Raw genomic sequence first — 26,709 nt, forward strand, 5'->3', positions numbered from 1 at the left:
CAGAGGCTCTCCCACTGAGCTATGTCCCTTCCCCCAAAACAGCCTGAAAATGGTGCAACAATTGGGCCTGATGCCCTCATGCAGTGGTGGCAGGGCCAGCTTTGAATTGTGTGGATGCTGGGCTGTCTGAACCCCAACAGTGAGGCTTGGGTGGCTGCTGCAGGCAAGAATCCACCTAGTGGCACTTACGCCTGCCTGCATGTTAAGTGGGTGAAATGGGGAACTCCACATCAGTGTTATGACTCCTGCATTGCTGGAAGCAGCCAGAGGCCAGCAGGGCTGAGCCCCACCAAATCAAGCACAGCCCACGAGTCATGTATGGCACTCATCAGGGATTGATAAAATTCTTGGTTTCATTGCTTGTCTTAGATTGCTAAAATAGGAGTGTTGTCAAGCAGCTGGTGCTCTGCTGGAATACAGTATTCTTGTTTGTGACCATAGGTTACATTGTGTAGGCTTAATGTGGACAACACAAACACAGATTGCCACTAGAGGTCAGTATGCTTCCAGTTAACCGCTTGCATCTGCCCAATCATTTTTTGGGGTTGAGGGTGGGAGGGAATAAGTGATTGTAACTACTGTGATTTTCAAAAGGTCAGCAGGGAAATTAAAATTAAAGTGAAGTCAAATTAAAGAGAATGGTGAAGTCATACACCCCACTATTTCTTTAAAGTTGAATCCTACAAGATACAAATATTCTGAAGGATTTTAGTGAGGCATCTGGCCATGTTTGTTCTTCCAGATTTCATTCCACTGAGGGGTTATATTAGAAAGGCTACCTCTTGACTCATTTCATATGGCTAAACATATGGGGGGTTTTTTTTTGGGGGGGGGGGTTGAGGATCACTATCATTGAGAATCCTGCTCACAAAGACAGATGACACCAAATGCTGCTGGTGGACGATGGCTTCATTTGCCAATTCTCGGTATTCTTTACCATCTGAAATCCCAAACTGGTACTGTTAGTTGCTGAAATTGCACTTTTAAGGTTGAGAGCTTTAGGAATTTTTCTTCAACTCATATCTTAATTTCAGCCACCCTGTGTCCACAGTGGATGATGTAGTATATAACCTGCAGAATGAATGTGCAAATAAATCCTTTGTTTTCCTTGGAGGCAACAGAAGGTTGATTAGGCTCCTATGAAAGTTTGCTTCCATTATTAAGCCCCCTGGGAAAGAACCATTTGTGCTGCAGAAAATAGCCAAACACTGTCGTTTGACACATTTCCGAAAGGCACGTCCCTAGGCTCATTCTATTAGTCCCTGAAATGTGATAAATACCTTAAGAACTTTGGAGCCAGCTAATTACAGCTAATTAGAAAAAGCGGATGACATTTGCTAACAGAAGAAAGTCCAGAAGCTCTCGCTGACAGCCAATTTCCCAAGCTAAGAACGTATCAGCCCAATGTTCTCTCTCTCTCTCTCTCTTTCCAGCCGTAATTTGACCATCACCATCTGCAGAAGTAATAGAAAGGGTTGGTATCTGGGAACATAACAGATAATGAATGGAGAGGGAGAATATTTGTGCATTAACAGGGATGGTGCATCAAGGGATGGGTTAGGTTGTCTGTCAGCTGCAATCTTCAGACTGAGATCAGAGGACCTCTTAAGATCCATGACTTAAAATCAATTTTAATGAGTGTGGTGTTGTTATGCTCCAAAGGCATTTGAAATTTAAGGGGGAACCTGAATATCAGTTGCATAGAAAGCCAAAACTCATAAGGAAATATAATAGACTCTTTGGAACACTACAACGCTTTAGGAAGAAGAATTAAAGCTTTCTTAGGCAGTATCTTGTTTTGTTCTAGACGACAGATGGAAGTAGCCTGAAGGGACCCAAGTAGAAACATCCCATTAGTCCCTAGACATTCAGTTCCAGTATTGTCTATTTGTGAAGCAAGTTTTAAATTACTTGCTGCACTGAACAAAAAAGTTTGGGGAAGGCTGAAGCTCATGGCACCATATTGCCTCATCTTCCTCACTTTTCCTTTTCCTCGGTTCTTCGTTCCGTAGCTCAAAGTTCCTCAGCTGTTCCGTTGTCCAAGCAGAAATTCTAGCACAGCTTTCTCCAACCACTGTGCAGGCCAGAACTGATGGAAGTTGTAGTTCAAAATGTCTGGAGGGCACCAGGTTGGAAAAGGCTGTTCAGTCCTATGCTTGTCCAAAGGAATACTTGGTCCTGAAAAGATTATACCTTTTCTACAAGATTTGCAAAGCACTTTGAAGTCAAAATTCCTTGGAACCGTGCTGAACGATGCCAAAATTAGTTCAGGCCTGTTGGACAGCTGTGGAGCACTGCCAAGTTACAGACTGTGGATGTTGTTGCAGCCTGGCGATGTGAGCAAGAGGCTTGTAGTGGTAAGCTGGTTGAATCTAGTAAGAGGTGCTTGATGGGATGGATCGAGGGAGTGGTTAATGCCTCACTTTGGGAGGAAGTTTTTCTTGCCACTTTGAAAGCAGTGGTGATGCAGCCCCTCTTGAAGTGGTCCTCCCTAGAGGAAGCAGGTTATCTAAACCAATCAGAGTTTCAGTACCAAAACAGCCTTAGTCACCTTGATTGAAGACCTTCTCACAAATCCTCCCCACTATGAAACTGTTCTCTGTAATTCTATAACAGCTTGGTACAGTACAGCCTCCAAGAGAGACAAGAAAAGGCTCCAACGAGCTGTAAGAATTGCAGAAAGGGTAATTAGTGTTAGCTTGCCTTTAAAATAGACAATTTATGCTACCTGAGTTAGGAAGAGAGCAGAGAGAATTGTAGCAGATCCTTTACATCCCGGTCATCATCTGCTTGATTTACTTCCATCTGGACATCGCTACAGGACTTCATATACAAAATCGGCCAGGCACAAGAATAGTTTTTTCCCTTGTGCCATTAAATTGTTAAATTCGTAGTTGTATAGCTGAAGGGGAGGTAAAATATGGATGGGGTTTCTTTGCTTCTTTGTATTGTGAGAGGAACAGTGTCTGTATGTTTACATTGCAATGTAGCCGAAACAAATTCCAAGTATGTTGGAAAATGTACTTGGCCAATAATAAATTATTCCTATTCCTATTCCTATTCCTATGTGTTGTGTTTCTACTGAAAATCCTAGTGATTATATCTAACTTTGCACCTCTATGTCTAAATTAGCATGAGGCCATGGAGAGGCAATGGGATCCTCCCTCACTGCTGCTGCCACTCTGGGCAAGGTCTGGCTCATCTTCCTCCCCAAGCTCAGTGGCAGCAGCACTGGCGGATCAAATCAGAAGCTTTCATAATTCCGGGACTATCCCTGGAAAATCAGGACACTTGGAGGGGATGTTCTGATACTGAATCAGACTATTGGTCCTGCTAGTTCAGCGTTGCCTACACTTTCTGGCAGTGACTTTCCAGAGTTGCAGGCAGGGGACATTCCCAGCTCTACCCAGGGGTGCTGGGGATTGAACCTGGAATCCGCATGCCAGGCAGATACTCTGCCACTGTGCTACTCCCCTAAAGGGCCCAGAAAGCAGATGCCAGGCAAGGTCGTAGACAACGCTGGTCTAAATGGATAAACAGTCTGACATGTTGCAAGGCAGCTTCCTAGACTCTTAAAAAATAAATAAATTCATCAGAGCTATATTCCACTCCAAGCCAAGCTTTGTTTTATAATCTAGTTCTTACTATTTTAAGATACTTGGGCAGTTACAGGAACAGGCTGTTAGTGTCCCTAGAGGAGAGGAGATGGGTTATTGTTAACATTCCTCCGTATTGCTTAATGCCTCTCTTGTGAAAGAAAAAGAAAAACCGCCAGGCAGGGTTAGTCTCCAGAAGTTTTGAGACAGACAGACTGACGACGACTCCTCCTGGTTCTAAATTGCCTTCTTCTCCCAGAGGAGGAATGTTTTCTTCACTGCTAGTTGCCGTGTAGCTTGAGCATTTCTCCCAACATGAAGGTAAGGCAATCATTGAGCCAATTTCTGCAGATGAAACCAAGTCTAATGCAATATTTATGCAAGGCATATGGATGCAGAACTACCAGGTTGTAAGGGGGGGGGGAGTGTCGATGGGGACATGGTGAGTTGCAATAACTGGAACCTTTAAATTCAGCCCTACGACTTTCACAGCTGCTTGCCTTTGAGGTCTGCCTGATTTGGATGCAATCCTAACCCCCTTTACCTGGGATTTAGCTCCCTTGCAGTCAATACAAGTTGCTTCTGAGTAGGCATGATTAGGCTTATGCAGTTATACTTGGAAAATCAGACCAAATGCGAGCCAAACAATAATTGCAGCCTCCCCTTCCTTCTTTTTAGGCCCTTGGAACATTTGTTCTGATGGCAATTGTGGCCTCCCTTCCTGGTTTTTCAAGGTGAGCGGTTCTTTGGCACTTTGAAAAGGGACGAGCATATATATTCAGCATGTGTTTTCCCCTGTTCAGCGGTAGGGCTTGAGTAGCTAGTTAGATTCAGCTGTGTAGTATAAGTTTAGGATTGAGGGTAATCTTTCCTTCTTCTTATCTAGGTTGCCAAGTTTTTTCTCTCTCTGGTAGGGCTCCTGTGCTTTTAATAGCTGCACAATAGGCAGAAATTCAGCTGGCAAACAGGTAGGCAAATGCTATTGCAAGGGAGGAGGTGGAATCACAAACTGAATTCCTGCTTTTTATGCAATTGTTAAAGGTAGAAGTCCTGGACATTGACGGCTGCACAAAAAACAGAAATTCAAACCTGTGATTTCCACCATCCTGCAGGAGCTCTATGGAAAAAAAGAGAACCCCATAGCTATTGCATGTGCAATCTCCATATGAGATTTTTTTCGTATTACAATAGAATCACAGAACCATAGAGTTGGACGAGACCTTGGAGACCATATGGGTGGATCTTTGCACTCCAGCATCCCTAACAGATCATATCCACACTTATACCACTTTAACAGTCATGGTTCCCTCCAAATAATCCGGGGAACAATAGCTTTTAAGGGTGCTGAGAGTTGTTAGGAGACCTACAATTTCCTGCAAACAAACCACAGTTCCCAAGATCATTTGGCGGAAGCTGTGACTGTAAAAGCAGTACAAGTGGTACCACTTCAGTTTCTTCAGAGTAAACGTGCTTTGATACTTGCTGCACATTTCCCAGTGCCAGGAAGCGCTGCTGTACTTTTGTAAAATCAATTGCTGGTGAAGCTGCAGCAACCACTGGCTGCTCCACACTTCCATATGATCTGCTACATAAAAGCATGGTCTTGTGCAGTAACAGAAAGGGGAAGAGCTGTGGCCAGGCAGGCAGAGCACTGGAGCAGCCCAGCAGCAAGGGAAGAAGAGGAAATGGCTTTTCCCAATACAGCCTTATAGTGAGGACAGCAATCTTCCTGCACCTCCATCAATTCTCTGTTGTCCATAGAAGGTTCTCCTCCAAATCACTGCCTTCCCACACTTTCTCCTATATCAGTCTGGATTTTCCTCTTACCAGGGATACTCCAAAAGGAGAAGGAATGAGAAAATCTGGATTGAGGAAGGAGAAAGTGTGGGAAGGCAGTGATTTGGAGGAGAACGTCCTATGGACAAGGAAGAATTGATGGAGGCACAAGAAGCTTACTATTGGCATCATATGACCATATGCACGAGCCCCTCATCATCAAGATGTGCAGCCCAATCTTAGCCACATTTACTCAGAACTTTCTCCCAAGGAAATGATCATAGGGCAGTAGCAACACAGGGTTGCAGCCAATGCTACTCCTGCTCAGAGTAGTCCCACTGATAAAAAAAGAGAGGAAACAATTAAAAAGAAGAGATTGGAAATATCTACAATATTTCCAAAAAGAATAATCCAATCTTTTTTTTTCTCTCTTTTTTTTTTTTCCATCTCCCTTTTTCCTTTTCCCCTCTCCCTATTTTCTTGTCATTTTTTTTTCTATCTTGAGTTGTGTGTTGTTGTACTTGATCGTCAATGTTGTGATGTCCATTGTATGTTTAAGTATTTTTAAAATAATAAAGTTTATTTAAAAAAAAATAAAAATAAAACACCTCTAGAAAATTTTTCAATTAAAAAAATTGTCTGCAAAAAAAAAAAAAAAAAAAAAAACAGAGTAGTCCCACTGATGTTAATGGACATGATTAACTTAGGTTTGTTACCTGGATCTGCTCTGTGTAGGACTGACTATAACAACTCATAGTTTATATAGGGACTAGGTTGGAAGGGGCAGTGCTGAACAGGATGATTGAGATGCAGGCCATCCACTAACTCTGGGATTCCTTGAGATTTCTTTGTTATGGAGGAAGTCAACAACATTTCAAAACAGACAACTGCAAGATCTAATGGGAATCTTTCCGAGACCTTCCTGCAGATGCTTGTCATTGAACCTGGGACATTCTGCATGTTTTTTACCATTGGCCTATGGTCCTTCTCCTAACTTTGACAGTGTTTTTCTTTCTCCCCATATAAAATACAGCAGAGCTTCTCCAGTCGATTGCAACTGGAATCCATTTGGTCCTTGGTCAGAATGTGATGGCTGTACTAAGACTCAGGTACAGTATTATAAATGTGTGCCATTTGTATGCTACTCGGATAGTAATAATGATAACAACAGCAATCTTGTTGCCATTATTTTGTTACCCAATATTTTGAGGATCATATGTTTATTAATTATCATGAATTAATTGGATTATAGAGGCAACTTGTTGATTTTAAGTAATGGTTACGGATGAAGATCTAGGACAGGAATGGGCAGACTTACCTGATGCACTTAGTTCTTTTATTAATACTCCGATATCTACCAAGCAGAGCCAGGTGCAAATAGCATATACTTAAAATTTTAATGACACATATACACACACATGGTGCTTTGAAGTACATTCTGAACCCTAAGGGATTTATTTTCAGCACCAGAATAGAACTGAGCTTAACCCTTTCATGGGAAATCGTTTTAGCTTTCCTTCATTTCAGCAGTCTAACTGAGATGGGAAAGTCATTTTGTTATTACTGTTAGATGACTAAAAAATTGAAAACCCTGGCCAATCTACTGCAGATCTCCCAAAGATCTATGAGTAGATTGCCCATCCTTGGTCTAGGGCACAATCGTTTGGGAGGTTCTCCTGCTCAAGTGCCTTGGAGTGGGAACTACACAGCAACAATGCTGAGCTTCTGTGCATCCTGTTCTTTCAAAAGGGTTTGCACAGGAGAACTTCCAAGAGGATTGTGCCCTAGATAAGGAGTTCCCAAACTGTGGTCTTCAGACCAGCAGGTGACCTACAATGTATCTGTGGATTTGTGGTTGAAGATGGGAAATGGCATATCCATCATATTAAATTGGCGTTTGATTGTATTTTTGTTGTTTCTTTTATTTCTTATATTGCATTTCATGGCAATATGAATTCCACAATTACACCTTAAGTTGCAATACAATATATAACAGGGGGGACACCCCAATAAAAATACACTTAGTATCATACTAGCACTACACATTAAAATTGCTACACTGGGCAGAAGAACCATTACAGGGTCCAGCAAGAAGACACTCTGCCATTTGCAAGTGGTCTGTGAAGAAAAAGTTTGGGAACTGCTGCCCTAGATCTTCATCTGCAACCATTGCTTAAAGTCATCTTAGACAATCACTACAGGTGCATCCATAAGTCCTGTTTATGAGAATTCATTCATTTATTTTAACTTGGGAAGGTTACCGGTAAATGATACTGGCTATTTGAACATTCATTCTGATTTGCTTGCAGGAAAGTTAGACAACATTGTGTGAAGGATAGCTCAGTTGGCAGAGCATGAGACTCTTTAATCTCAGGGTCGTGGGTTTGAGCTCCATGTTGGGCAAAGAGATTCCTGCATTGCAAGGGGTTGGATCTGATGCCCTTGTGGCCTCTTCCAGATCTATAATGCTGTGATGGTGGCAGAGCAAGTGTTATCCCACACTTTCCAGTGCATCTTCCCCTACAAGGCCTCTTTAACTGTGCAAAGTTAATTTTGAACACCTCTGTAGTTGAACGTTTCGGAACTCGAATGCCAAAAACCTGCAAGAAAATGCCTCCGTTTTCAAACACACCTCGGAAGTCGAACAGGGAACGCGGCTTCCATTTTGAGTTCTCCATATTGAGGCTTCCCTTTTGAGGCTTCCACTTTCAGTTTTCGGTTTTCGAACGTTCCAGAACTTGAATGGACTTCTGGAATGGATTACATTCGAAAACTGACGGACCACTGTATGTGATTGAATCCCACCTGAAACACCCTATATTTCACACATCAATCTTATTTAGCTTTACTCATGAGTAAATCCTACTGGGACCACATGTGCATAGGATTGCTGCCTCACAGGGCAATCCTATCTGTGCCTATGCAGGCACAAGTCCCATTGTGCTCAATGGAGCTTACTCCCAAGGTATAGGATTGCAACCTCAGCTAGCTAAACTACACTACTTTAGCTTTCTTATATTGATTAATTTCCTGGCATCTGAGTTCTCTAGCAGAGGATATATAAATCCAGGAACAGACAGCCTATAAACCAAACCGCTGTTTTTCATTTGCTGCTGATGTGGCCAAATAGAACCGCCTGTTTTCCCCACAAATTAAAATGCAAATTATTTCCATGTTTATATTCTTCTCTGGTTACTTTTACAAGATTCATTGCCTGAGTAGCTGAAATGTTTCTTGATTAAGGCAGCACCAGTGAACAATCCAAGTTTTCTTACCAGATTATTAGTTAATTTTCTCTTTAAGCAAATTCCTACACCATAAATGGTGAACATGTGGTCTAGCAATGCAGAGTTTTTGCCCTTCAGTAACCAACGCAGGGAAACTTAATAAGGTTTTCTGCTTGAGTGACAATTTGAAACTGGGTCTCTCGTATCCAAATACAACACTTTTGAATATGCGGCATTATAAAGCACACATGGGTAGGATTGCCAACTTTTAAACCAGGTCCTACTCCTACGCCTTATAACAGCAGCTTGTTCTGCAGACAGGTGCACATGTGATGTTGCCAGTGACGCAATTAGGACTGCACTTTGGGGATGAAATTCATGACCCTACATCTGACCACTGAGAGCGGCAGCTGATGGAGACAGAGGCAAAAAAGGCCCAGCATTGACCTTCCTGCCTCCACAGGAAATTTGTGGCATTCCCCTTTATCCGAAGGGCACAAATTCAGAGCTAACATATCATCTGCCTTGCCCCTAAGAGCACCGCTGGAACCTACTTCTAGCCTAAAGGATTGTTTTTGGATTTAGATTCGCAGACGGACCATAGCAGTTTATGGGCAGTTTGGAGGACAGCCATGTCCAGGAAGTTCCTTTGAATCTCGTCCTTGTGTTCCTACAAGAGGGTGCCCAACAGAAGATGGATGTGGCAATCGTTTTAGATGTTCGTCGGGTACGTTGCTTCAAGAATCCAACTGTCCTTTGCAGCTCTATAATTCTATGATTCTATGATTGTTCCACAGCAGAAGCTGATGGGACCAAAAAGAGGGAGATATGGGAATGCAAGTGTAACTCTTTATTATGATTTTTACTATTCATAAACACACCATTTATGGAGGGTCTCTAGAGGGACTCACAGTAAATTACTTATACAGTGGTAAATAACAGAACTCTCAGGCATCAGATAACAGCACATAAATATTGTTGCCTGCACCCCAATCTCCAAGCTTTGAGTTCCAGTGCTTACCCCAGGGTACAGTTTCCTTGGAATGAAGGTCAATGGAGACTTGATGTTTTTAGGATATATGGTTTTATTTACACATATATACAACCTGAGGATAGGATGGAATGTCAATATGCTCCAACGGACCTTGCTTGCCCATGAGGTTTCCAGAGAAGCCCCTAAAGAGCCTGCCAAGAAGATCTGCCTTGTCACAAAGGACAAATAACTAACCCAGAAACTTAGTGGGAGGCGGGGGCTGGCTTTCAGCCCCAAATACCAAACCAAAGCAACCCATTTCACAGAAAGAAAATTCCAAGACGCTTGGAAAAACATTTCCATCCGCGAAGCTACAAAAAATGGCAAAAAAATCTGCCGATCCATTCCGAAACATAAAACAAAAAGGAAAGAGAGAGGACATCTGAAGGCTGAAGCTTTGCTTTCCGCTCAGCCCAGCATTGTTCAAGGTCAAAGAAAATAAAAACCCAACAAAATGTAAAATAAAGGAAATAAAGAAAACCAGGAGAGGACAGGGGCCTCCATAAGTACCAAGTTTTGGGGCATTGTGGTAGGTTATCCATGTAGTGGGCCCCACCTTCCTATGATGGAGGAGGAGTCTCAGAGGAATCAGTTTCTGTTCTCTAGGTGGGTGCAAGAGTTCCTTCATCGTTCCTATGTTACCTGTCTTTATGGCCATAGGGCAGTGCATTAGCAAATCCTTGGTGTGCAATGGAGATCACGACTGTGAGGAAGACGGCGCTGATGAGGACCGATGCGATGAGATCAAGACGGTGTGTGAAAACACCAAGCCACCTTTGAAGCCGCCTCCTAATGTAGAGCTCACAGGAGCAGGGTGAGTACTTTGTCGTTCTTATTCATCTTGACACAATGATTATTGGTTGTTTATGAGGAACAACAACATTTAGCTTCTATATAGGGCGAAGCCTTTATGTAGTTTCAGGTCTTCAAAGCATTTTGCATCAGTTGTCTCGTGGCCATATGAAGCAAGAAGATTATCTTTTCATGAGCATTGTAGCTACTTCTCGGATAGGCCATTTGGCATCTGTTTTGGGAGGTCCTCAGGGAGGGAGTTGCCCTTAAGGGGCCCTCCTCCCAAAGCACGAGGACCATTTCCTCCTTGCCATTGTTGTTGCTACTACCCATTTGCCTGTCTCTCCCTCTGAGTCTTACCTTGCTTGCCTTCTTCAAAGAGAGAACAAGGCACCAGGGCCGTCTTTAGCATATGTGCCACCGGGGTGCAAAGATCCGCCCAGCACCCCCAAATTAACTTTTATTGAGCTTTTTTTTGGGGAGGAGGGAAGCCAAAGTTTTTGACCTTTTTGGGGGGAGGGGGGAAGCCAAAGTTGACCTTTTTTAAGGGGGGAAATCGCTCACCTGTAACAACAATGCGGCGGGAATATTTGACGCTACAGAGTAACATAGCGACGGAGGAGGGGGCGGGGAATTTCGCTCCATTGCTTTTCACTGCCGCTGACCGAGAGGGACTGGTATACAGTAGGCATACATTTGGCGCACACACACGCCCCAGAATTCAGTGCCCGGGTGCCCCGCACCCCTCGCACCCCTGGGTAAAGTTGGCCCTGCAAGGCACGAAGAGGTTGCTATTGCTGCTCTTGTCACTGCTTGCTTGAGCAGCTACAGCAAGGCTAGGAGGCTCCACAGCTCCAGAGGCATGGGCCTTGCGTGACAATGTAGACTCCTGACCAGAAGCGCCATCTTCTCAAGTTGATTGAGGGGGCCCACTGAGACATCCTGACGTCACACATGTGATGTCATGGGAGGGGGCAGAGTCGAACAACATACAATAATTACTGCAGCGATTCTTACAAAACACATGTGGGATAGGCCAATATAATAATCCATCTGTTGCAGGTGGGTGAGGTATACTCTAGCGCCTCCCTGCAGTGCCTCATAGGAACGGTCACAATGAACTACTGCTGCTGTTCCTTAGCTCTCGGTGGATTTGCCAGAACTTCAGCATAAATGGCAGGTGATTATTTCAAAGCAAATAAATTACAGGCTTTATGTGTCCCCGTGGCCTTGTTAGTGACCTCAATTCAGGCTGAACACAGGAGGAGGAGAAAGATGTGAGGAGATTGACCATTGTTGTTTGTCAAGTTGCATTAATTTTACCTGGAAATGTAACATAGCAGGGGCAGTTGCCATAGAGATAAAATGCATTAGAATTATCAGGTGCTTGCTCTTTTCGGTTGACACACTCCAGGGGAGACATTTTGTTTTATTTTCCCCGATGTAACTTGCAATGGCAGGGATTTGCATCGTAGCTTTGCCAGTACAAAATCTCTTTACAGAGCGCCCTGTTCTTTGCATAATTTAGTTTGGGAAGTAGTCTGCTGATGTATGCTAACATTTAGTTAACAACGGATGTTTCTAAATCCTGTGAACTTTGCGATCTGTGTCCTGATTCTGATTGGTTGCAGCTTTGACGCTCTTACGGGTGAGAGCAGAGGTGGAGTCATCCATACTAAGAGCTTTGGTGGCCAATGCAGAAAAGTGTTCAGTGGAGACCAGAGAGAATATTATCGGCTGAGTGACAGTGTCCTTGCTTACACATTCCAGGTGTGTTCGATTGCTTGTTTTCAGTCACAGTATCACCTGGGGATAGGAACAGAAGCAGCCCACTGGCTTGGGGGGGGGGGGAGAGAACTTTAGCATCCTGACAGCTGGGTCTCTGTTGCCTATCAGGCAAGGCAAAGAGTTTGGTGCAGTGCAAACACACTGGCAAGAGAGCTGGATTGGCTCAGCTGGTGCATTTGCACCTTGTTGAACTACTTCGGCTATGCTCCTCCTGACAACCAATAGCAACGCACCTGTATGGAAGCTAGTGTAGTGTTTCTGCCCCACCCTGCAAGCTGCTTCTAGACAGGAACATAAGAAGCTGCCCTATACTGAGCCAGCCCATTGGCTCATCTAGTTCTGTTTGTTCTACACTGACTGGCAGCTGCTCTCCATGATTTCAAGCAGGGCTCTCTCTCAGCCCTACATGAAGATGCTGACGCCTGAATCTGGGACCTTCTGCATGCAAGCAAATTCCCTACCACTGGTATACTGTCTTTCTCATGGATGGCTCAGTCTACTTCCAGTCGGAGTCCATTTTTCATGTGTTCATTCACAAGTCTATGCCAGCTCGTTTTCTCAGTTTGAAAAGGACCGAAAAACTTAAAATATACTCATCACATTTAAAAAAAATAAAAATTATTATGGATTTTGTGGGATTTTTTATTGTGATTTTATGTTGTGAATCCCCCTGAGATCTACAGGTATTTGGTGGTATACAAATAATAATAATAACAATAATAATAATAATAATAATAATAACAACAACAACAACAACAACAACAACAACAACAGGCATACAAATATAAATGTTTATCTCAATGCACACATTTTTAAAAGCACTTTATTCTGAAATATGCATTTTGGGTATGTTTTTAAAGCTAAGATGTAAGATGTAGAATGTGTGAAACCCATAGCATAATTATTTTATGATCCAGTGATAAGTCCAGGTGATGTGAATTAGGTTGGTGTGCTTAAAAATACAAGCTGAACAACATTTTTTAAATGCAAGGGTGTGCTGGGGGAAGCAAGAATGTACTTTATCTTTAGGGTTCAGGTTGAGCTATACTGCATAGACACAGCGTTTGTCCACACTTTCCAGGTAGAGGTCCACAAATGCTCCGTCTCAGAGTGTTTTTTTGACCTTGGCTTTCCCCACTAAAACCCACTCTTTAAAGCTGAATCGGAGCAGTCAATTTCGGTGGAATCCTTTAGTCATCTACCTAAAATGGGGGTGGGGGGGCGGTGACCCCCGCCCCCATTGCGGCGGCGATACCAGGGTTCCCGTTAAAGGGGTCTTAGGGGGAGGCATTGGCCATATGCCCAGAGGTCATCATTGCCCTCCTCCTCCAGCGGCGGCAGGCTATCTGCTTGAACATTTGTTCTCCAGAGCTAGCCCAATCCCCACACATGCTGGATAACCCTGAAATTACCCAGAACCCCGGCTGGGGGGCTGGGAAGGATAAACGCCCAATGCCTGTGCCAAGGTCTCCCTACATCTGAATTTTAATAAAGTTGTGGCCAATTTTAATCCCATAGAACGTCGTCCCGTGTCGTTATTTCCCTCAGGGGCAGCCCAGGGTTTGGGGGGACTCTGCCTGACCATGCAAATGCTCCATCTCTGAGTGGTTTTTTTGACCTTAGCTTTTCCCACTAAAACCCACTCTTTAAAGCTGAATCGGAGTAATCAATTTGGGCTTTCTGTGGATGGATGTTTACTCCAATTGAGCCTTAAAGAGCGGGTTTTTGTGGGGAAAGCTTCAGAGCAAAGAGAGGGCCTTGGAAACAGAGCTTTAAATGGTGGGCCTTGCCTGGAAGGAACAGAGGAAAGGCAACTCTGAAGAACCTACGGTACATTACAATAACTTTAAAGAGAAAGCATGTATCTGATAGTCATGACAGAATTGCTGGGGGGGGGCAGGTGCTTTATAATACACTAAATTTGGTGGATTTTTAGGTTTAATGTTTCACACACATTTTTGGGTGGCATGAGTTACATTTGTACCTTTCCTCAAGAAAATAGCTAGCGTGGAGATACCCAACAATGAGAAACAATGTAATTGGCAATATTTTATTTCTTTCTAGAGAACTTTATATATAGGTACCTTTTGCTTCTTTTTAATAGGTGACCATTCAGAATGATTTCAGCGCTGAGTTTTACAACAGTTCCTGGGCTTATAGAAAACACACAGAGAGGCTTGCAACTGGAAATAATTACTACCGGCATGATAAAAATACAATTCAAGAAGGCAGTTCAAAGGTACCCAGTGTTCTGCGTAATTTCTTGCAAGCAATCCCCCCAATTTCAATGCATTTTTAATGTTATCAACACTATTTGCGTGCTTTTATACACAGTGTCTATTAATATACACAGTTATGCATGCATATTGTAAGTTGGAAAAGTGCAAAATGTAAAGGATCACTGTGCTTTGATTTGCGTTCTGTTTTTCACATCAAATTCACATCAAAATGTCAATAGAACTGAATTTCTTCCTCATCCCTCATCATCCATCACTGCAGTGGTTTTCAACCAGTGTGCCATCATCATTGAATGATGATCAGGGATGCCGCAGGCAGCACTAGCTTCTGTCCCTCTTTCCTTCCTCTGATGCCCTCTTGTGTCTCTGCCTCCTAAAGGCTTGCACAGCTGTTTGTTGCAGCAGCCCTGGCTACAAACTCCATAGGCGAATGGTGCCTCTGGGGCTGGTCAGGGGGTGCTGGTTGCCAGGAGCTGAGGCGGCCTCGGAGTAAGCAAGCAAGCAAACAAACAAACAGGCGAGGGAGCCCAGCCAGCCAGCCTGCAGCCCTTGCTGTTGGGAATGGACAGACAAGCCCAGGCACCTGTGGGGCAGTGTGAGGAGACACCTCTCTTTGCGGCAGGCGGAGCAGCTCAGAGACTCAGAGACCCGAGAGGAGAGGAGAGGAGGCTGAGGAAACACTCCACAAGGGAGGGTGTTCAAAAAGGGTGAGAGGCTGCCAGCTCTGCAGGCGAGGAGTGATATAACTGGGCTCCTGAGCCCCACAGGGGTGCTGCAAAAAGAAGGTATTTAGTCAAGGGAGCCATGGAGTCAAAAAGGTTGAAAACCTCTGCATTACTGGATCGGGAAGTTTGAAATTTCAGTATTTCCCTGTTTGCTGAACTCTGACACCAAATAGCTAACCAGCATGTGGAATTAAGCAGTTAACAAAGAATTCTTTATCCAGGAGATATCAGCTGTAAATCGCTCTTTTTACAAACACTTCCCTACTATTGTGAAAACAACTGCCTGAGTTCTATATATATATTTTGCTTTCCTAGAGTAATCTGCTCATGGTTATCGAAAACAGTGTGGAAGTTGCTCAGTTCATCAACAAACAGCCGGAATTTCTAAATCTTGCCGAGCCCTTCTGGAAAGAGCTTGCTAACCTTCCCACCTTCTATGAATATAATGCATACCGAAGGTTGATTGAACGTTTCGGAACACATTTCCTGCACTCTGGATCTTTGGGAGGACACTACAAAGTTCTGTTTCATGTCGCTTCAGAGAGTGCAAAAGCACAAGGTAGTGTACTGGTGCGCTCATTCCCAAATAGTGAAGGAGTGAGTTTGAGAATAAAATGCATTCTATTCTTGCATGCAAGCAACAGAGAAACCCCAAAACATTATTCTCTGTTTATATGGAGGGTCCCTTTATTCTAGTAAGCAAGAGTAGAATCTAGTGCACTTCCAGACTGTCGCTGTTTTGCCAGTGGGATACAGTAGTATACCAGCTGTTAAATTCGCTCTCTATTTTCCCACTCTTTCCCACCCCCAGAGGACCTTCAGAATGTGACTATACTCTTACTTCAGAATATACTAGTTGGAGCTGTTGCTACAAGAGCTCAGACACCCTTTAAATCACTGGAGTCCTTGGCGTTGGTCCTGTTTCCTACCCCTATTAGCCGTATGATCCACAGATCTCCTGTTACAGGCTTGCCACTGGTATATCCAAACCCGTTTTTCTCCTCTCACCTTCCTTTGGATGCTGCTGTCACTCACCATTTTTACCTGATTTCCTCTCCCTCTTCCAGACTCTGGGATACTTATCTCTTTTGTTAGCCTTCCTCCCCCAAGATGGTAAAAGCTTCATGTAGCTAACCTTTTGTAGGTTGTGATGCTACCCATTTAAACAACTGTTCATCTGAGTCTTTATCTACTAATACAGGTGATGTCAGCATCTCCATCTCTGCTTGCCAGCTGATTTCTGGCAAGTTGTGCTTGGCCTTGATGGAGCAAGAGACTGGAGTCACCTGTTGATGGTTCCTTTACAGTTCTGTTTGGGAACTTTAAAAAAAATGTGCAGGCTGCCTCGAAGCCTTTTGCTTAGGCAGAAAGGTGGGGTGCAGCTCTTGATAAACAGGCAAATCAGTAAATAAATCCATCTTGCTTAACAAGCTCCAGGCTACCTTGGGAACCCAATTCTGTGGGACATTTTCCTGCACATTGGAAATGATTGCATCGATCATTCATTGATCATCAAGGTTAATGCCCATTTCTTGGCCTAGGTTTGAGCATGGTGGACATGCACAAATGCACTTCATCAGGCTGGAATTTTCTGTTCATAAAGAAGAAGAAAACAGAATGCAATAAACTAGATCAACTGCTGAAACAATCTTCAGGTAAATAGTTGTGTGTGTGTGTGTTCTTAGAGAGGCTTCCTGATCAATAGCATCCATCCAGCTTAACCATTTGGAATGTTTCACTAAAGCAAACAAGAGCCGGCCGGTCCTACCATATTCAGCTCCGCAGCTCCCTTGTCTCCAAGGGCGCAAAGAGGCATGTAGCAGAGCAAAGAGCACATGGGGGCCCTTCTCTGAAGGAGTTTAAGACTGCTGGGGAAACAGGTGGACAAAGAGGAGATGCAGGGGGAAGTGCGAGGCTCCGGCAACTGCTTAACCGAGGCCAGTCTTGCCGTAGGTTTCTCTGTTTGTTTTCTGTTTCCTTGAGCAAAGAATCAACTTCACCGCTTGTCTCCGAGTCTCTGTGCTCACCTGCTGCTGAACCAGCCCTGACCCAATGATGGCCCCCAACTTGGATGGCTTTACAAAGAGGGTTAGAAACATTCGTGGAGATGGCTGTGCTCTGCCTCCAAGGCCAGAGGCAGTCATGCTTCTGAATATCAGGTGCCACATTAGGGGAAAGGGCCCTTGTGCTCAAGTCCTGCTTGTAGGTTTTCTATAAACCTCCCATTGGCCACTGTGAGAATAGAATAGAATAGAATAGAATAGAATAGAATAGAATAGAATAGAATAGAATAGAATAGAATAATAATTGATTGGCCAAGTACATTTTTCAATATAAGTTGCTTGACCAGGTCAGCCACTGGCCTGATCCAGAAAGCTCTTCTTTTATGTTCTTATACTATATAGTCGTACCTTGGAAGTTGAACGGAATCCATTCCGGAAGTCCGTTCGACTTCCAAAACATTCGGAAATCAAAGCTCGGCTTCTGATTGGCTGCAGGAAGCTCCTGCAGCCAATCAGAAGCCCCACCGGATGTTCGGGTTCCAAAGAACGTTCGCAAACCGGAACACTCACTTCCAGGTTTGCAGCTTTTGGAAGCCAAAATGTCCGAGTACCAAGGCGTTCAGGATCCAAGGTACGACTGTACTTAATTTATACGTTCTTAAGTCCATTTAAATGTCAGTTGTACGTGCCACAACGCAACTGTTTGACGATATAAGATGCTTATTTTTAAAATGCTGTGCGCTCTGTGTGCTTCCAGGTACCAGCAGCAATCAGATTCGAGCTGACCCATTAGTAGAGGGAGGAAGTCCCGGAGCTGTAGCTGGCCTAAGCTACATGGACATAAATGATCCTGTGGCAAATACTCAACGATACTCCTTCTGGGCTAGATCGGTGTCCTATTCTCCTAGAGTCATTAAGCAAAAGGTAAAACTCTGATGTGTGAGATTTTTTTATTATTATTAGATAAAGTTAAAAGCCAGGGATTTTCAGCACATGAAGTGGGAATATGCTTCTGAATACCAATTGCTGGAAGCCAGTGGAGGAGAGAGTGCTCTTGTGCTGCAATCCTGCTTGCGGGTTCCCCCCCGGTAGCTGTTCAGCCCCTGTGAGAACAGGATGCTGGACTAGATGGGCCATTGCATTGACCCAGCAGGGCTATTCTTAGGTTCTTATCATGCTTTTTGTCATTGCTTCCAACCTTCAAATGCTGATCTCATCTTCTGCACAGAGCTTACACACATACCACTTGCATGCTGCATGAACCCTAGAGACAGATGCAATTGTCCATTTCGGCTTCTCTTATTTTTCCAGTCTTACATTCAGTTCTCCACAAAATGCCTCTTTATATGTTCTCCCAAAAATAAACCAGTGTTTTAGTGCAGTGTTTTTCAACCACTGTTCCGTGGCACACTAGTGTGCCGCGAGATGTTGCCTGGTGTGCCGTGGGAAAAATTACTTTATATATAGTCAATATAGGCACAGAGTTAAATTTTTTAACATTTTCTAATGGTGGTGTGCCTCGTGATTTTTTTTCATGAAACAAGTGTGCCTTTGCCCAAAAAAAGGTTGGAAAACACTGTTTTAGTGCACATTTATCCCAATGTAAACATTTTTGTATGCAATTTTGCCCAATAAGACACATTTCTGCAAGCAATTTCCCCTAATAGAATGCATTTTTGTATTATTATTTTTTTTTAAAAAAAAAAATAAGAATGCTCACAATTTTATGCACGCTTTCCCCCCAGACACGTGCATTTTTTCTACATATTGTTTGGTTGGAGAATGGCATCGCAAAGTTCAGAGAAGTGCAAATTTCAAAGGATAGTTTGGTTTTGATTTGCTTATTGGTTTGGGGGTTGCAAATTAGATAGGTTCGCAGTTATTGTGAACTGAACCAAATTTCTCCCTCATCCCTACGGTGTGATCTGGTGCAATGCAAAATGCAGGCTTCACCCATCACACACAGAGAGTTTATGCGCATATCACGTGTGCATGCAGATGCTCTTGTTTTTACAAAGGAACAATCAATGCTTGGGCACCAGAAGCAAGGCAGTGGGCATAATGTTGAGCATCCTTGAGTCGTGACCATCTGAGAAGGTCTATTGGCTTCTTATCAGTGCAAAAGGAGGACTCCTACTGGAAGGCATCCTAAGGGAGGGTTATGCCTTCAATTCAATATCACTCCATATATCCTGAAGCAGCTCTACCATCACTGTCCCTTACATGGCTACTGCCACCCAGATCCAGACAAGACTTCCATTTAGTGTAAGTTACTCATGCCCAGTTTTAAAAAAATTATATATATAAAAAATCTCCTTTCTTTTTCTTCTTCATTGCAGTCCCCCCCCCAAAAAAAACGCTATTCAAGTGAAAGGAAGTTGCTGCTGAGCTTGCTAAGTCAAATAATAAATCAAATAAAAGCAGAAATCCCTGTGAGCGTTGTACCTTGTTTGCAAGTTAATTAAGGTCCCTATACTCAATCTGAACATCTAATTTGCTCAGATCCAGGAAGTAAGCAGAAATTTCAAGATGTCAGATTTGAGCAAAGCAATTCAACCTTATTGCATTTGGCATAATTAAGATTCATATGCACAATGCTTGCCAGCTGTGTAGCCCACATGAGCAAGTTTTTTTTTTTTAAAAGAATTTATTGGCATTTTCATAACAAAACATAAACCCACACCCACACCTACAAATATAAAACAAATACAAACATAGCCAGGATTCTTCTTCTTGTTTACATACATAAATAAAAATTTCTAGTTCCAAATCTAGATGGTTGACTTCCCCTGCCTTTTCACCTTCGGTTTTAAATCCAGAATCTACTTTAACAACAACATCTCACTAAAAATTAAATTCATTTAAAGAAAATTCAAATCTAAACAATTATCTTAATCCATAATAGTTAATAACAAATCTTTAGATCTTAACACATTATTCTTATATCAAATCTATACGAACTTCTTCTATCCCTTAAACTGCTGCTAATAACATAAAATTCAAAATATCCCTTTTCTTGTTATAAATAAAATAAAACTTAAAGTCTTAACCCTCCGATTTCAGATTACCATAACAAACCATTTAAATTTTACACTTAATACTTCACCCTATTCCCCCTCTGTCCATTGTCCATTTCCATCTATCACCGGAACCAATCCTCCAATTGTCCTCTTTTCTTATACGTCCACAGATCCAGACACAGTTCCCAATAGACCTTGCCTCAAGCATCAGGGTACGCAGTGCATCTTCTTTCAGCTTCTCCGATTCAATGTTACATTCTTCTTGTATTTGTAGATATCTTAGTTCTTTGTCCCTCACTCCCGAGCTCTCACCTCGGGGGCTGGATATAACAGTTCTTGCCGTCCCGGGGCTGCCACCCCCAAAGGACGTTCCTTTTTCCCGGAGTCGCCAAACCATCTCTCTCCAATCTTCAATCATCCCCTTCAGCTCTTTGCCAAGGTTCTCTTCCATGGTGTAGAAAACTTGGAAGGCCTCCTCTGTGGGAAGTAAAAATTTTTTCATGTCCCCACTCAAAACCTTCAATTTCTGATCAAGCAGTTCCAGCTTCAAGATAACAAATCTTTGTTCATCCGTTAATCCAGAGTTCAAAACGAGTTCAAAAACAAAATCCAACATGTTGGGAAGGGGGATAGGTATCAGATTTCAGTTTCTATTTCTATGTTCTCCCTTTTGTGCCAGTGATTTTCCACTTCAGCTCCAACTTTTCGTAGCCATTTTCCCTGAAACCAGGGCGCAAAGACCAAAACTTTAAAAGGGGATATTTTCCACAGACTTGCTCCCCAAAGGGAGATCAAAAGAGTCTCACTTATCAAAATTCAAATACTTTGTAACCATCTCTGTAACAGCAGCCTCTTAAACTGGTTATTTTCTTTCCCCCGAAGGGAGGGAGGCAGACTTCCTTTCCAAATGTCCCCCGGATCGTTAAAAAAGCACAGAAACTAGTCCAATCAGATACTCACGACCACCGGGTTTCTTTAGCTCCAAACATAACAGGTAGAACTTTAATGCTCGTCGCGGGGGTAACCGCCGCTCCGCGTCCCGGTTGGGGCATGTCCCCTATAGCCCGGCTCCGTTGTCCCTTCACCCCCACTCCGCCTTTACAGGGGGAGTGAGTGAAGGGTTCAGAGCCATAGTGGGCACAGCCGGGGAGCCCGGGGTGCGGGACGCTCTTCCCGCACCCCACCGGAGCCCCGCTTTGCGGTAGCGGGGCTCCAACCCCCGGGACGGACTGGGTCGCCTCGCAGCCGAGGCAACCCACGACCGCTCCGCGATGGCGTCGCCGCCGGAAGTGACATGAGCAAGTTTGGTTAGGTATAGGCATCACACAGCAAACATTATCCTGGGTGGCTGGCCAACTTCATCTAATGAATGAAACACGCCCCCCCCCAAAAAAAGACAAAGCCTCAACAGATGCACAGGTCAATACTTATTCGCCTGAAAACACGGCCCACTTTTTTCATGTAGTATCTGCCGAAAGAGGGACTTGCTTTAGATTATGCAAAGAAAAAAAGAATGTAAACCAGGTTGAGACGTACACTGCATCTTGCACGCCACATGCAATTTTAATTCTTAAAGCAATTCCACTGGCAATTAAAATAGTTTTAACTACTGATTATTTGGGGCTGTTTAGTCATTATTGTTGTCTTTCATCTGTTAATTTTGCTGCTGTCCTTTTGGAAGTTGCTCTAGAAATACGTCAAAAAGGCAAAGTTTAAAATAAAAATAATAGAAGTTTTCCACTCTGGTGTCCAAGGAATGGTCTGAAGATGCTCAGATTCTTTGTCACTCTTAAGCAGGTCTGAACCTACTCACCTCTTGAGAGAAAAACCACCTGGAAGCCCTGTTATCACAATCCTAACAAATAAAGGTTGTTTAGGACCCACTGATTTTAACAGGAATGTTAATCACACAGGACTGACAAGCATTAATGTTGGCTGCATTGAACATTGCTCTTCGTTGCTTGAGGCAAGAGTAGCATTAATACTGTGCCAAAATCTGGCCTCCAATTTCACAGAAGTTTTCTTCCCCTGCAAAAAGAAAATAGGTTTCATTTCCCCCCCCCCTACCTAATTCTCAGGGCAGCTGAGAGTGTGTGGAGTGTCTCAGGGCAATTTCAGGTGTGTGGGGTTTTGAGCATACTCCTTGTCATTGCAAGGTGGCTAGGCACGGGATGTGTGTGTTTCTGCTTTCCAGTAAAGATTGGGGCAGCACTGTGCAGCCTCCCCAGCTGTCCACACTTACTGATTTTTTAAAAAACCAACAACCTTGGGAGGAATTGCCTCCAGGTGTCTTCTCCTGGGTTTCAATTGAAACACGTGCACCTTACTCAAAAGTAGGGGAAATTAAACAAAACCCCTGCACCCCACACACGAATTTCATCTTCTCGCCTTTGAATAATTTTTTGAACGCAATTCCCCCCTCATGGAGAAAAACGGGGAGCCAAGTAGAATGTAAGAAAAAAGTAATGTTCTTTGAAAAAAACAACAAACAGTTGGACATGTTAATTATATGTATATATAGCTCACACCACTGTATGAGTTGGTGAAGGAGGTACCTTGTGCATCCGTCAAAAGGCATCACCTGAAACGAGCCATCGAAGAGTACCTGAGCGAAAATGATCCCTGCAAATGCCGCCCGTGTCGAAATGGTGGTGAGCCGGCTGTTGTGGAAACTCGGTGCCTGTGCTTCTGCAAACCGTATACTTTTGGAGCAGCTTGCGAACTGGGAACTCTTGTGCAAGACCAGCCAGGCAAGTCATTTCTCTGCTGTTTTAAAGCAGGTAGTGCAATGTGTGAAAACTACCAGCCCTCCCCTAATGCATGTACACACACAGATACACATGCACACATGATGTCACCGTGATTTGAAGTTACTTAGGGCTTATCCACACTACATTTGTCCCGCTGCTTCCCCCCCCCCCACCCCAGGGAAACCTGATATTTAGTGCTGAATTGGAGCAAACAGCAATGGGGTTTTCTGCCACTTGCCTATTTGTTCTGATTTACTGCTAAAAAGTGGGTTTTCTTGGGGGGGGGGGGAGGCCAGTGTGGCAAAGGCAATACCACTTGGACCTCTGCCTAGAAAGCATGGGTCAAGTGGAAAACCACCCAGACTCATGCTTTCTAGGCATGGGTTAAGCGAAAGTGTGGATGGGTCTTTAGAGCGCAAAAGGACCAACTCTTGGCCCTGGTCTCTTCAGCACCAGAGGCAGGCTTGCAGGATCTACTGTAATTTGCATTCGTTTTTACTAGCACCTCAAGGTAAACCTGGTTTCAACCAAACCTGGTTCGAGTAAACCTGGTTTCAACCAAACCTGGAAGCAAAAGAGTGGTTCAGGGGGAGGAGAGTCTGATGCAAAAAAGATAGCTGAGGAGCTGGAGATAATAACCACCACATTCTGTAAGTCACGTGCTGGAAGGTACACATCTGCTTTCCATAGGCATCCACAGGATTTTTTAAAGCAAAACACCAAATAGGGGAGCAGGCCAGTTTCTCACAACAACAAAAAACAAGAACAAAAATGAGAATAGTGGCTGTGCATTTCCTCTCATATCTCAGGTTATACAAGTCCTGGAAGCTTGCTCTTTTTTGGGGGGGGAGAAGCTGGGAATCAGGGGGTTATGATTCACTGGGGCGGGGGAGGGGACAACCATCAGCTTTTCTGTGAAATGCCATTTGCTCTGATTCAGCAGTAAAATGCAGGTTTTCCCAGGGAAAGTACTAGGACAAAAAAAAGTGCTTTTAAGTGCTGATCTGTGCCTAGAAAGCATGGTGCAAAAGGAAGTCCGGATGGGCCCTTAGTCAACGGCAAGCAATTATGTACCCATAATTTACGTGTGAGGAACACTGGTGCTGAGAGATAAGGAATCAGCACATCAGGATTTCTGCCCCCTCCCTACTTGCGATTGTCAAACAACTGGGAGTCATGAACTCTTGCTGATTTACTGTAAATCACCAAATGATCTCAGTCGGGTCTTCTGTGCAGTTGCAACAATGTGTGAACTGTAGGGCCACCTTAATAGTTAACAACTTAGCTATTTTCACCTCTAACAAGGGGAGCAGCTGAAACTGAAGGCTGGTGCAGTTGGCCCTCACCCCTTAAGGGGAATCAAATATGTCAAATTTCCCAATATTGTCCAGGTTTCAAGCTCTTCCCTCCAGATTGAGGAAGGTGCAGGTGAATATCTTGTGACGGTGAGTTGCATAGTATCCTGTGTCTGATCCACTGAAAAATGATGCATGACTTTTCCTGCCATTATGAAGGAGTCATTGATGGAAGCTGGAGCTGCTGGTCCTCATGGAGTTCTTGTACAGGAGGAAGGAAATCAAGAAGTCGAAGCTGTAATAATCCCAATCCCAGTGGCGGTGGAAGGTCCTGCATCGGAGAAGCAGCTGAAAGCCGCCAGTGTGAGGATGGGGATGAGGATTTGCAACATTTTCGGTAGGTGGAAGTTATACTTGCTCAGAGGAAATATGGTTTGGCAAGTCCTGGAGTCACCTGAGACTTGTTGCAAATTATACATTGAAGAGAGAGTCAATGCATTGCTCTCCAGGTGCTGCTAAGCTACAGTTCCCATTATGCCTGACCACTGGTCATGCTAGATGAAGTTGATGGGAGTTGTAGTCCTGCAACATCTGGAGGTCAGCCCATATACATGGTTTAGTGAAGTGGTTCTCAAACAGTGATCTTTGGACCACCAGTGATCCACAAGGTTCATTCAAGTGGTCTACAGTGCATCTGTGGATTTGTGGTTGAAGTCAGAAGACAGCACATCTATCACACTAAATAATGCATATTGGCTTTTAATGGTATTTCAATTGCTTCTTTTATTTCTTATGTTGTATTACAGGCATTCTGTGTTGATTTTGCCACACATCCTGCCATTTTTACTTTGTGCTCATAAGGTAGTATGAATAATTAGAAAACAACATGGAGGCAGGGAGACCCACTTTTGGTGCTAGGTGCAAGATGGGTGAATGGCCTGGAGTTCTGAAACTACCACAAATGTCTACCAAGTGTTTAAGCTGAAACTTTTTCAGTGCCTTCAACAAATGGTTTGGGAGGACCTGAAATGGCAACATTGCAGAAATTGGGCAATCACAGTTCTGGTTGGAAAATCCAGTTGTATGATCAGGATATAAACACTTTTTTAAAATTGCAAATTTTAAGTATCATTAGGGAATTATTTATGACCTGGGAAAAGTCTTAGCCAAATGGGCGGGGTACAAATAATAAATTATTATAATATTATTATTAGCTCAAACTAACTGTTTTTTCCATGCAAGGATTTGGAGCATTTTATTTAGGCTGGGACAAGAAAGGGACAAAAGTTAGTGAGCATCCATAAGCTGCTGTTTCTGTATGAGTGTGTTTGTGTCCTTCTCCAGATGGACAAATCTCTTGAACTCAGAAATAAATTATAATCATGTTTTTTTAAAATAAAATAAAATAATGTTTTGCTTTATAGTTCAATAGAACCACACTGCTTTGATGTGTCTACGTTGGGCACAGAATCCTGCCCACCACCTCCTCCCTTGGAAAATGGATATGTGCAAGTAGGTGAAGCACAACAGAATGTCCTCCTTGTGCAGATTCTCTGCATAGATAAGAGTAGTAAAAATTAGGTTGGAGTTCTGCGTACCTCTAAGGTAGCCCATGCGGTGACCTCCAGATGTTGTGGAACTACAATTTCCATCAGCCAGCATGGGCAACATGATGGAAGTTGTAAAAACCCAAACAGGATCTGAAGGCCACCTGTAATTCCCACTTGCCCCATTGAACTCAGTGGAACTTAACTTCTGAGTCCATATGTTTGTACTTCGATTGTACTATATGGATTTCATACATGGATTTCATTGCTGGTTCACTGGTTTGTTTAGGCAGCAAACAAGTTTACCTAGGCAGAAATATCCAGGTCCTGACTCCTGGGCCACAATGCTGATAATTCAAAAACCCAGCAAATAATTGTATAATGCTGTATATTTTGAATATTTCTGTAAGAATTATTCAAGCATGTAGGAATAGAGAGGCACCCTTCCACTCAGTGACCCTCGATTTTTCTACTTTTTAGGATGCCGATTCATCCTATCCTGTGGGGAAAAGCATCGTTTACACCTGCAATAATGGATATGCTGTTTTGGGGGACCCGGTGGCGACCTGCAGAGAAGGCTTGAGGTGGACCATTGGACAGATGAGCTGCCAGAGTACGTATCTGTAAGCCTGGCTGCAAAGTACAATTCACCATTTACATTTCTCTGCCAGGAGAAGACACCGCTCTTCTTGAATTTCTGCCATGCCGCTGTTCAAGGCGGTTGCCGAAGGTGGGGTTTGGGGTGTGGAAGAGGAGAAAAGGGGGGTAACAATAGGTGACTGCTGAGAGGGAGCATTTATTTTCACCTCTCGGCCCTCAAGGGCTAGTGATACAAATGTGTTTTCATTCTTCCCTCCTCCCAAGGAGCTCTGGATATAGTTGACACGGCTCTTCCTTGCCCAGTTTATCTTCGGGGCAGG

At 43.5% G+C, this 26,709-nt stretch overlaps 1 protein-coding gene across 1 annotated transcript in view; it reads left to right on the top strand.

The window, feature by feature from the left end:
• The first annotated feature begins 3,727 nt into the window (after positions 1 to 3,727).
• The window catches only part of C7 (complement C7), a 31,996-nt gene continuing 9,014 nt past the window's right edge, over positions 3,728 to 26,709 (top strand). Inside the window, exons 1-14 of the mRNA XM_033164156.1 lie at positions 3,728 to 3,917; positions 4,275 to 4,330; positions 6,406 to 6,481; positions 9,185 to 9,326; positions 10,293 to 10,446; positions 12,056 to 12,194; positions 14,317 to 14,451; positions 15,490 to 15,733; positions 16,716 to 16,829; positions 17,935 to 18,101; positions 22,719 to 22,947; positions 24,462 to 24,639; positions 25,667 to 25,754; positions 26,270 to 26,402. Coding sequence (XP_033020047.1) covers positions 3,912 to 3,917; positions 4,275 to 4,330; positions 6,406 to 6,481; positions 9,185 to 9,326; positions 10,293 to 10,446; positions 12,056 to 12,194; positions 14,317 to 14,451; positions 15,490 to 15,733; positions 16,716 to 16,829; positions 17,935 to 18,101; positions 22,719 to 22,947; positions 24,462 to 24,639; positions 25,667 to 25,754; positions 26,270 to 26,402 — 1,861 coding nt within the window. The 5' untranslated portion in view covers positions 3,728 to 3,911. The remainder of the gene's footprint in view (positions 3,918 to 4,274; positions 4,331 to 6,405; positions 6,482 to 9,184; positions 9,327 to 10,292; positions 10,447 to 12,055; positions 12,195 to 14,316; positions 14,452 to 15,489; positions 15,734 to 16,715; positions 16,830 to 17,934; positions 18,102 to 22,718; positions 22,948 to 24,461; positions 24,640 to 25,666; positions 25,755 to 26,269; positions 26,403 to 26,709) is intronic.

The sequence above is a fragment of the Lacerta agilis genome, chromosome 11 (assembly GCF_009819535.1).
Source record: "Lacerta agilis isolate rLacAgi1 chromosome 11, rLacAgi1.pri, whole genome shotgun sequence".
NCBI classification, from domain to species: Eukaryota; Metazoa; Chordata; class Lepidosauria; order Squamata; family Lacertidae; genus Lacerta; species Lacerta agilis.